At 50.6% G+C, this 12200-nt stretch overlaps 1 protein-coding gene across 1 annotated transcript in view; it reads left to right on the top strand.

The window, feature by feature from the left end:
- ANKRD33B (ankyrin repeat domain 33B) overlaps positions 1 to 10833 on the top strand; it is an 82731-nt gene extending 71898 nt beyond the window's left edge. Inside the window, exon 4 of the mRNA XM_047094057.1 lies at positions 4099 to 10833. Within this exon, the coding sequence (XP_046950013.1) occupies positions 4099 to 4928 (830 nt within the window). The 3' untranslated portion in view covers positions 4929 to 10833. The remainder of the gene's footprint in view (positions 1 to 4098) is intronic.
- The last annotated feature ends 1367 nt before the right edge of the window (positions 10834 to 12200 follow it).

The following is a 12200-nucleotide window of genomic DNA, read 5'->3' as shown; positions in this document are numbered from 1 at the left end:
AGACTCCCTGAAGGACCAAGTGCAAGGTATCTCAGAAATGCCTTTGGGGGTGGGGCCGGCTAGAAGGGGGTGCCCCCTCCCCCACCCACCAAATCAGGGCTCTTTCCTGAGACCCTGTGTCCCGACTGATCGTATTGATTGATCCCCAAGATACAAGCCGGGATGGCACATGGGAGGAAAGCTGCAGGAGCTGGTCCACAGGCTCCTGTGTCGAGAAAGGCCTCTTGCTGGGAGGGGACCAGAGACGGGCTAGGAAGGGTAGGTGATGTTGGGGGGCTGGCAGAGAATTTGGAAAGGAAGTGATGTGCCCAGGCTCTGTCTGCCTTCTTCTAGTCTGGCCATGACTGCTGGGGGGACAGTATCTGAGAATGAATGACGGAAGGTAGCTTCTTTTCCTTTGGCACCTGTTTGGGATGCTTTCTGCTTCCAGGAACAGACATCCTGCCTTGATGGGGGCTGAAAGCAAACAAGCCTCTGTTCCCCCCCCTCACCAGAAGTCCCAAGGCAGGCAGTAGCTGGGCAGAGCTGGCCCTGGGCTCCATGAGGACATCCCAGAACTGGGTTCCCTTTTCTGTTCACCCAGCACCCCTGACTCACCCAGCACCCCCATTCTCCCGGCACCTCCCACCCTCCCCACCCGGTACCCCCTCCCTTCCCACACAGCAGCACCCCTTCCTCCATCCAGCACCCCCTCCCCAGCACCTCCCATCCCCTCCCCCAGCACCCCCTTTCCCACAGCACCTCCTATCCCCCACCCAGCACCTCCCCTCCCCACACCCAGCATCCCCCTCCCCCAACACCTCCCCCCCACAACCAGCACCCCCCTCCCCCAAGCACTTCCTATCCTCCCTCACCCAGTACCCCCTCCCCCCCACAGCACCTCTTTCTCCCCCCAGCACCCTCCTTCCCCCATTCAGCAACCCCCTCCCCCCACATGTTGGCTGGTTACTTCAGCATTGCACCAGAACTCTAGGCTTCAGATCTGTGTTTTAGACAGAAAGCGGCACTACCCACAGTCATCACTTTTATCAGGGTGCAAGAGCCTTCTCTTTGGGGCTCACTGACCCTTGTAAGAGAGGCTAAGGAAAAGGGGAACAGGACTGAAGTTACTGGGTTAGACCAGTATCCTCAACTGGGGGTGGGTGTTGCCCCCCCAGGGAACACGTGCTAATATCTGGGGAAATTTTTGGTTGTCACAACTGTGGAATGCTACTTGCCCCCACTGGGTAGAGACCGGGGTTGCTGTTAAAAGTCTTAACGATGCACAGGACGGCCCCCACAACAAAATGATCTGGCCCAGAATGTCAGTAGTACTGACATGGCAAAACCCTGGTCTACGCCAGTCATGATGCATTGCCCAGAACTAAGTATGTTGCTGCCTTGAGTGAAATCGAGGACTTTGTGTAGGCAACTCACAGCACTCAACATGGCAGCAAACGGACACGTGGGTAGGAGCCCAACTTCTGTCTGCATGGCTGGAGCACTGGGTGAGACAGCAGGGGTAGGGAGTGAGGGTGCCAGTAGGACCCGGGTAGAAGATGCACACACCGGCCTTTCAGAATCCTCTGTTCTCTGAAACGTTCACTTATAGAGTGGTGACCATCGGTGCTGGCCTCCCACGGTTTCATCGCTCTGTCTGGGCCATTAATGTTGCCCTTCTTCACGACATGAATCCCAGATGTGTAGCATGGCTCAAGTCCTCAGGCTACATTACCATCAGAGTGGCCTTTGTTCTTTAAAAGTGTGTGGTTTCCAAGATCATTTTGAAGGGTTGTTGTTGGGTTTTTTTTCTGTTTATTTATTTAGAGAGAGATAGGAGGGGGTCAGAGAGGGAGGGAAAGAGAGAATCCCAAATAGGCTCTGTGACGTCAGCGCTAGAACCCAGTGCAGGGCTCGAACCCAGGAACCGTGAGATCACCACCTGAGCCAAAATCAAGAGTCAGACACTGAACTGACTGAGCCACCCAGGCGCCCCTTCCAAGATCATTTGGGAAAGGCACGAAAACAGCAGGAGGCACTGAACTACCCTTCGGACAGCTGCTCCTTTAGTTTTCTATTAGCTTTTGAAAAATGTCTCTCTCAAGCCACGTTCATTAAGATTTTAATTTTGCAGTTTGTTCCTTTTTAAGTGACGTGCAATTAATTAAGGCTTAGTGTGTCATCTATTTTTTGCCATGACATTTTTACTGCCCCCTTTTCATTTTTGTCAGTTTATAAATTGTACTCTGGCTAATGAGTTCCATCCCGATTTCCAGTTCCAAATAATTATCACTCTCCGAGTACGTCTATTCTTTAATGTGCCACAGAATTAAGCACATTATGAGGCAAGCCCAGGTGAGCGGGCCTGCCTGTGCCAGGGGGCCGCTGGAGGGGCGCCAGGCCGGGGTGGCTGCTGAGCCCCTCCTCGCCTCCGTTCAGCACGTACTGAGCCGCCACCGCATGTCAAACACCTGGGTCCGCGTGAGACATAAATGCAGAAGCCTCTGCCGGTCCCGGTCCCCGGAGAGCTCACAGACTAGATAATTGCCCTAGTTCTCCACACTGCTTTGCCAGTCAAAGTCTGACTAATGGGACCTGAAATCCTGAATGATTTTTAACCGTGTATGGGGCTGAGATTGGACCAAGATTAATTGAACGGCAATTCCTTCTTAATTTCTCTTATACGACTGCGCTGAAATTTATGAACATCTCATCAAGTGGAGCTGAAGTTTAAATTTGCAGTATTAGGAGGGGGCGGTGGGTGGGACGGGGGAGATTTATTAAGGAAGTGACTAGTGTAAGGGAGACTGAGGATACAGGAGTCAGGATTCTCCAGAAACACAGAACCGCTGGGAGATACATGTTAAGAGATTTATTTTAAAGAATTAGCTCATGACCTTGGGGGTTAGCAAGCCCCAGATCTGCCAGGTCATCAGGCTGGAAACTTGGGCAGATGTTAATGCTGCAGTCTTGAGGCTGAATTCCTTTTTCCCCAGAAGTCTTTAGCTTTTGTTCTTGAGGCCTTCAACCGATTGGATGATGCCCACCCACATTATTGAGGGTAATCTCCTTTACTCAGACAACTGATTGTGGATGCTAATGGCATCTACAAAACAGTTTCACAGGGCACCTAGATTAGTGTTTGTTTAAATCCCTGGGGTGCCATAGTCTGGCCAGTTGACACAGAGCACTAAGTGTCATAGAGGAAGTGACCCTCCCTGACGGGTGGGCAGGAAATACACACGGATGAGACCTTCTGTTGGCAACTTCGATGCCTCAGGTAGGTCCCTTGGCCGCTGTGACCACCATCCATTTTGTAGCAAACCTTTATGAAATGCACGCCTCCCACCAGCCAGGATGATATGTGTCGAGGAAACCAAAATGAGTAAGATGGGGGCTCTGTCCTGGAGAAGCCCACGGTCTGGTAAAGATGATAGACCCAGGACCGACCAACTCAGTACAAGAAGTGAAGGGCCACACGTTTCCTGCACAATGGGACCCTCACAAGTGATTATTCCTTTTGGCGTTCTAGAACATTCTGGTGACATCATTGAAGTGTTCACACGTCTGTCTAGTCATCTCTTCGTTGCTGGAAAGCCATGAAATCTTATTTCTTTAAAAATCCCATGATTTAGGGGCACCTGCCGGTTAAATGTCCAACTTCGGCTCAGGTCATGATCTCGTGGTTCACGGGTTCAAGCCCCACGTTGGGCTCTGTGCTGACAGCTCAGGGCCTGGAGCCTGCTTCCGATTCTGTGTTTCCCTCTCTCTTTGCCCCTCCCCCACTTGCACTTTGTCCTTCTCTCTCAAAAATAAATAAACATTTTTAAAAAATTAAAAAATTCCATGACTTAGGTGCTGAGTTCAGGTGGTTTTATTTAGGAAAGGCAAGCGATTAAATTAGGAGCACTTAAAGCTGGGTTGTGTTACAGTCGTACGCACAGTAAGTAGTTCATGGTCAGATGCAGGCTCATCCGGGTGGCACAGTTCCAGGGAGTCTGTTACTAGGTTGTGGAAATTTTGCCTTTGATCCATTTCACGGTCTTTCATTTTCTGCCACTGGACGGGAAAAGTTCTCGAGGCATTCTCCCATTACTGTTTGCGTTTGGTTTTTTTCAGGGGCGGATGTCCATGCCCGGGACCCCCGCCGTGGGATGTCCTCCCAGGAGTGGGCTGCTTACACGGGACGGTTGGAGGCCGTCCGCCTCATCCAGAGGCTGCTGGAGCGACCCAGCCCCGAGCAGTTTGGGGAAAAGTACAAGCCAGAGCTGCCGCTCCCCCCGGAGGCCGTTCTGAAGCCCACGGGCTCCAAAAACTGCTTGCAGAGGCTCGCCGAGTTTGTGCGGTCCGCGCTGACGCCCCGCTCACGCCAGGGCCTGGAGGATGGGGGCGTCCTGGACCATATGGTCAGGATGACCACGAGCCTCTACAGCCCCGCCGTGGCCATCGTCTGCCAGACTGTGTGCCCCGAGAACCCGCCCTGTGTGGGGAAAAGGCGGCTGGCGGTGCAGGAAATCCTGGAGGCCCGGGGGAACCCGGACACGCACGCCCCGGAGAGCGATCAGGTAGAGGGCGCCGAGCGGCAATCCCGGACCCCCCAGGCCGCGGGGGTCTCCAGAGAGGGGGCCCCGAGAGCCAGCCTCCCGTCTCCGCAGCCGCCAGGCGCCCCGCGGAGGGCCAGCCTCCTGCCCCTGCAGCTGCTGAGGAGGACCAGCGTGCGGCCCGGCGTGGTCATCCCCAGGGTGCGCATCAGCAAGGCGCCCGCGCCCACCTTCCACCCGGAGCGGGCGGCCGCCAAGGGCAGCACCAAGGACAGCGCCCACCTGCAGCTCCCCAAGTGGAGGTACAAGGAGGCCAAGGAGGAAAAGAGGAAGGCGGAAGAGGAGAAGCAGCGGGCGGCGGCCGCGCAGAAGGAAAGGCGGGCGCCGTCCTGGAGGAAAAGGACGTGAGGGGTCGGCTGCCTGGAAGCGTGTGCGGCGGGGGAGGAGGCGCGGGGGAGGAGGCGGCGGGGCTCGGCGCCGGGAAGGATGCGCCCCCCCCCCCGCCCTCGCCCCTTCCGCCGCGCTGCACAGCCCCGCACGTCGCCGCCGCACATCCCCTGCAGACAGGCTCTCCGGGGGGGGCCCAGAACGCGCTCCATATTTATTCAGGCAGCACCCTAGAGTGAGTTGGGCAGGGCACAAGAAGATTAGCCTAAAACCAGTTCCCTTAGCAGTCAGTACACCTAGCGGGCAATTTGCCAAAAAGCCTACCTTTAGAACCTCACTTGAGAAATTTTTAAGACCAATGTATCAAAGGGCCTTTTCGGAATAATTTTGTATTTTAATCATGATCAAATTTGCCTTTTACTGGTCTTTGTATTTAAGACGTCATGAATACATTTGCCCGAAGACCTTTTGTTTAAAATACTGTTTCTAGCAATAATTATTTGTGATATCTCTATGATTTCATACAGAATTTGCGGAAGCCTCCCCTTTCCTTGATGTTTGCTCTGGTCTTTGCCTTTCCTTCTCATCGTAGGTGTGCATGAGCTTCGTACGTTCTTAATGATTTGATTAAGCGATGCTGAATATTTGTTTCTATTTGATGGAGGCGTTTACTTTTACAGCAAAATGATGAAGTGAGACAGGGGGATCAGAGTTCCTTGTATCTTATTTTTAAAGCTCTTATTTATACAGTAATAATAATGAAGAAAAACCTGTTGTCGAAGTACGAAACCGTGCATAGAGAAGCATGTATTTATTGCTAGAACTAAACATTTTAAGCAAGGGACTTCAGATAAACTGGATGCAAAGCCTTTAACATACTCAAAAATAGATAGGAGAAAAACCTATTGCTTAATAAAATGGGGGCAAATGTAATAAATTTTTAGTAGAAATACAAAGTTAAGTTCTATGTACTCTTACAGAAATTGAATTCAGATATCCTTAAAACGTAAAAAAGATGCAAAAGAGCAAGGCGCCAGAGTCATACAAACCACTGAAAAGGGGGAGAGGGGCTGGCGGAACAGGGATCAGGACTAAACATTAAACAAACTCATCTTGGGCAAATTGTCCTGGCGTGGGCTGGGCCGCTCCCTCCTCCAGACTCCGTTGCAAAGACTCCCTGGTGTGGAATTACTTTTATTTTTCCTTTGATGACTCCCTGTGATGTTCAGTTCATTCTCATGCTGACTTTGTAGAATTTCCAAGATATGGGGACTTCGGCAGAGCATGTATGCGATTTGCCCTGGGCTCTGAGCTCTCACTGGGAGTTTCCGTCCATACTTTTTATCTCTGAAGCACTGAGAAATTCTAATGACTCTCTGGCCATCTGGGTTGCAGAGTGTCTGTCATATATATGCACTACCGACGGCACTTTATTTAAAAATTACCCTACTTGGAAGCCATAGATTTAGAGTAGTAGAGACCGACCCTGGATTCACATGTCAGATCGTGCTGTTCCCTGGCTGTGTCGCGATGTGCACCTGTCTCATGATGTGGACTGGGGTGGCGCTGGCCTCTGCCTATCCTCCTGTGATGCTCGGCACCATCGGGCATTGGGCAGTCTGGGGTCTCAGACTCACCTCTTCAAAAACCTCAACCAACGGTCTGTTGGGCAGCACCAGACTGAAGGGAGAAGGTGCGATGCTAATGCTTTCTTTCAACATCACTGATATTAGGGGGCTGCAGGCCACCCTCGTGTGTGAGTCGGGATTGGCCAAGTGCCCTCGGATGAGATGGGGACTGGTCCCCAAGGTGAAGAGAAACACACCTGAGCTCCCTGGCAGTCCAGTCCGGCATTCTTTGAGATAATTTTCACGTTCATGTATTTTCATTGCTTTGAATGGCTGGCTGCATTTTCTAGCTGAGGGTCACTCTTTGTCACCTGGCTTCCGCTGTAGGTCGGGGGCAGGGGCACTGATGGGCAGTGACCTCCTTCTGCTCTCCACATGTCCCCACATTTGTTCCCTGTCATCTCCTTTGCCTTCTCTCTTCCTTTGCCTGTTTTCTTCTCCACTTTTGGCTAAATGCCCTGATCCTCCGTGGCACCACCACTCTGAGGTCTAAAAAGGGCAGAAAAGCAAGGCGATCGTGAGAGGCAGTGTGGTGTCCCTCTTGAATTATCATGTAGTGACCTCCACCTGCCCAGTGAATGAACTACAGATTTCCCCAGCTTCTTTGCAGTTGGTTTAGGATTTTGGCACGGTCCGCTGTGCCCTTTTACGGGCAAGAGACCTCGTTTGCTCTCCTGACAGATGATAACAGCACCACCCTGCTGTGCGGAGCAGGGAGGACCCCGTGTCTGCTTGCACCCCTGATGCTTATTAACTGTAAATAGTGAATTTCAAGTTGACAGGTACCTTCTCAGGGATTTATATATAAATATAGTTAGAGGAAAAGATGAAGTATATTTTAATACTTTTTAGCGTTTGAGTGAATTCTGATCACACTAGACAGAAGAACTATTTCTAAGACGATATCAGTGCTGCTGTTTTCCAGGGAGCTGTCCAGAGGCTCCCTCTGTTGAGATTTTCTGGTTATTGGAGACCCGGGACTTTGGCAGCTGAAACGGCTTTGGGGGTAGATGTGAGGTCACCTCGGCACCTCTCAGTTACCTCTTGTGGATGTGAACCCTTGTATTTAAAGCAGATTCAGCCTGTATGTAAGCAGCGGTGGCTGGGATAACAGAGACGGGCCATTCGTCACTTTTACCTCTAGAACTGGTTCCTCCGTGTCTGCTGTCGGGGTGCATGCCGTGGGAATGACAGTTTCTGGTCCTGGCTCATGTGGACCCATGTTCCACGGTCATCCCGGTGTGCTGCTCACCACTGGGGAGGCAGAGGGAAAATCTGGAAAGCCAAGGGAAGTCCATCTGGAATGGCCTCAGTGTTAAGAGACATAAGCTGTCGCGTCTTTGGCCACACTAGGGACACACGGCCCATAGCATCACGGACCTTCGTCACTGTCTCTGAAGCATCTCCCAACAGGTTCCCGGCAGCACGTCAGGAACACGGAGGTGGGAAATCGCAGCTGGTTCCTTGTCTCAGCGTCGGGTCCTCCCGAGACACCAGGCTCATTCTGCAGGGGACAGAGATTCATGATGTCCGCTGGGACTCGGGGCCTGCATGTGCGGAGAGGCGGTTCCAGACGCCTCTGCCCACTTCCTTCCACGCTGTCAGTGGTGAGCGGGTCTCCGGGGGCCCGGCGTCTGCGTGGAGACCAGCAGTTGGTGTGCGAGATAGAATCCCACGAGGCGAGGCCGGACCCCGTCCTGACAGGGATGCCAAGCCCGTGTTCCACAGGGAAGAATCAGGGTACCACGTTAGGAAGAAAGGCCTCCCTGAGAGTTAACTTAATGAGCCAAGACTCAGAAGGGGGCACGATTTGTCCCTTGTAGCCTCTGGCAAGAGCACTGCCTTTCCCCCCTCGTCCACACTACAGTCAGAGAGGAGCCTGTCTCTCCCTAATTTACCTAAGTTTGCTCTAGGGAAGGCGCTCTGATGGAAGTCAGGGGTTCCTCCTCCCCCAGGCTCCCCTGGACGTTCCTGCTTGCTCCTTTCCTGTCTCCTCCAACACCTGTCTGCCCCGCAGTGTGGAGACTCATCATGACCTACTGTGAGCTCCAAGTCGCCGTCTTTCATGTGATCAAGTGCAAGCATTTGTTCTTCTTTACAGTATTTGGGGAAGTTCTGACACGCTGCCCGGGTATTTGCTCAGCGCCCTTTCCGGCCCACGTGGGTGACCGGGCTCTGCACTGTCTGTGGGTACTCCGCGTGCCAGGTCCTCGTTTCCCGCCACGGCAGCCTCGCACCAGCCCCCTTGAGCCAGGCCGACGGCCTAGAGGACCACTATCCTTCAGGGAAGGGAAGGCAGGAGGTCCGTCACAACCGGCCCACGCAGAACGATGAGGTCGCGTTCATGATGGCAACTGGAATCCGGCAAATAATCCTCACCGTGGGGGTGCTGTTATCCACAGAGAACTTAGGACCAAACCGGTCTCCCTGAAGTGCTGATTGCCCTTTTCTCAGCTTGACACCTCGATGCATCTAGAACTTGTTTCTTTCGTCTGTGTAACTCTTGAGTCAGCTGCCCATTTCTGTGGCCTCGAATTCACCTGTTTCTTCATTAACATTGAAAACAAGTGGCTAAAAAAATTCCTCTGGAGGCTGGTTTTGGGGGGGAAAAAACCCGAGACAAACAGAAAAACACGAAACACAAAACTTAACCACTACCCGAACTGATTTAACTGGTTTTCGAGCAACTCGGTTGAATGCCCGTGCCGTGCGCACAATTTCTGCATCGTGTCCCAGCCTGAAACAAGACTTCTGAGAGAGGCACGGTCCCTGCAGCGCTCTGATGGCCCTCAGCTGCAGGCCGAGCCGGAGTGCGCGGTGTGTGATAAGGTGTGAGTGTGCCCACATGCACGTGCATGCGCAAATGAACAACTAAAGGAAGAGCAGGTCCTGTGTTCGCAAAGGTGATGGCTGCGGTGGCTCCCGGGGAGCGTCAGGCGTGACCTTCATTGATGTGTGTGTTCAGGAGGGTTGGACGGTCCAAGACCTACTGGAAACACCATCCAGTGGGGTGTGGAACACAGCTAGCATGTCGTAACCCGGATCTTCTCGAAGTGGAGTGTTGGGCCAGGTGCCTCATGTAGGACAAGGTCCAGTCGCCGAATCGGGGACATCTCTCTGCCTTTGACGCGCGTCTTCTGCCTTGAGAAGCAAAAGCCGGAGAGGACTCTGCTTGGGGAGCTCCAGCAGACTTTCAGCTGTGGCCACAGGGTGGGGACTGAACTTCGAATTTGGTGCCAGGTTAGCCCATAGAATCAGCATCTTACCCCGAGGAAGCACTAGGATTTTCCCAAATCCCAAGTATGAAGTACTCTAATCAAAGCTAACACAACTTGGGTTTTGAGAGGCGTCGATTCTTCATAGTATTACAGCTTTATATTGTTTTTAGAGGAGATGTAGGTGAGAAACAAAAATGAAGCTGGTAGGGCAGTGACCTGTGTTGACCTGACGCCGTATAATGTTTTGGGAGCTTGCATTGAAGCACTTTATTAACACCAGCTCTTGAGCAGAAGTTCTCGAAGCTGGTTTGGAACTGCACAATTATGGACGACTGGATGAAAGCCAAAAAAAAAAAAAAAAAAAGCTGTAAACCTGGAAATGTTACCAGCAGCTCTCCGAGCCTGTGGTGGCGTCCTCAGGAATTTGAATGATACACCCCTGGTCAGTTGAACAGAAAAAGGTTTCTTTGGAATTCTCTTCATTGAAATCATTGTCCTGCCTTGTCATGTTTTGGTTATCTGAGGATGTGTGTTTAATAATGGCAACTTTATGGCAGTCTGAGAATCGAACAGGCTTCTGCACGGGGTACCAGATTTCAAATTCTGTCATCTTGGGATAAGCTCTGTTTTCTGAATGTAAAGTTATTTCCATTGTCATTTCTGAAAACGGCTGTTTTGAAAATGTTGACCGGGGATAGCATTGGGTGCATTTCATAGCTTTTTATTTTGGAGGTGAGTTTTGTTACGGTTTATAAAAGATATTTTCCTATTTAGACCTCAGGGCTATTTTGGGACCTACAAATAAATGTGACTCCCAGCAGCGTCCAATTGTTGATACCGAAAACGTTAATAATCTTTACGTTAAATATGGTACATTATTCAGCATAAAGAATGTGTCTGTTCCCTGTCACCTTCTAACAAATTCTGTATCTAATATTTAAAAACGCTAGACAAAAGTAATGTAAAAATATGGGGGGATTGTGGCTACGGGATTAAAAAGCGCTTGTGAAATAAACTGTACAGGGGTGTGATATTTGACGTGTGTAGGAAATGAGACAATTAAATATGTCACGTATTTTTAATGTCACTTCTTTTGATCGGGATAGATGTGCACTTTCTTTTTCTGACACACTGTTACCTGAACACGCTTTACTTTTACTTTCGATGGTAAGATTTTTAAATTAATGGTTTATCCAAGAATATTTTCACTTACGTTAAAATAACATCGCTGCAGCCCATCCACTAGGAGGTGGGCACCCTTCAGTCGTGTGTCCATGTATCTGCACACGTGTGTCAAAACAAAAATACGGTTTTTATTTTAGGCTTATTTATTTTGAGAGAGGGAGGGAGCACGAGCGGGGGAGGGGCAGAGAGAGGGGGGAGAGAGAGAATCTCAAGGGTCTTGATCCCTGGAACTCCAAGGTCATGACCTGAGCTGAAATCAGGAGTCCGAGGCTTAATGACTGAGTCCCCCTGGCGCCCCAGGTTTTGTTTTTCTGTGTATTCTTTTACCTAGCTGATACAATGTAAATGTTGTTCTTTGGTTTCTTTATTTAAAGCATGCTTTTTTTTAAAGCATGTCCTTGAAAAGCTTTCTAAAAACTCTAAAACTAATTTGATTTTCTTTTAATGGCTAAAAAAGGAATGTAGAAACACAGAAAAAATGAACCAAATGCCGTGAAAGGGTCTCAGGTGAAAAGTCCCTGACCCTCCCTCGGGGCAGTCCCTCAGATGAATTACTTAGGCATCCTTCTAGAAATATATATATATATATACGTATATATATATATACACACATATATACGTACATATATACGTATATATATATATTTAAAAAAATTTTAGGATGGGGCGCCTGGGTGGCTCAGTCGGTTAAGCATCCGACTTCAGCTCAGGTCATGATCTCGCAGTTTGTGGGTTCAAGCCCCACGTTGGGCTCTGTGCTGACAGCTCAGAGCCTGGAGCCTCCTTCGGATTCTGTGTCTCTCTCCCTCTCTCTGCCCCTCTCCCACTCACACTCTCTCTCTCCTTCAAAAATAAATAAACATTAAAAAATTTTTTTTAAAAATGAAAAAATTGTAGGTTTTATTTAAGTAATCTCTACACCCCACGAGGGGCTTGAACTCGCAAGCCTGAGATCAAGAGTCGCATGGTCTTCTGACTGAGCCGGCTGGGCACCCCCGAGAAGTATATTTTAAATGTTTTCTCCCCTTCCTGCGTCATCTAGAGGAGTTCCTGTAGTACGTACAGCTGCTCTCTCGTGTTTTGGGGAGAGCGCGCTTGGCCCCTTCGCTCGTGTCGGTGGCACCCAGAATTGTTGGACACAGGTGTGCCGTGGCTCACCTAACCATTTCCCGGTCCCGGCTCGTCGTGGTGGTTTCGGCTCCTACCATACGCAAGTCGTGAGGAGCCTTGACCTGACCTGCGTGCACGAGTGAATGTTTCTC

The sequence above is a fragment of the Lynx rufus genome, unplaced genomic scaffold (assembly GCF_022079265.1).
Source record: "Lynx rufus isolate CCGP_SWC_20201006 ecotype Redwood Valley unplaced genomic scaffold, mLynRuf1.p SCAF_1, whole genome shotgun sequence".
Lineage (NCBI taxonomy): Eukaryota > Metazoa > Chordata > Mammalia > Carnivora > Felidae > Lynx > Lynx rufus.
The sequence above is the reverse complement of the archived record's forward strand: the minus strand, read 5'-3'. Positions and strand labels throughout refer to the sequence as shown.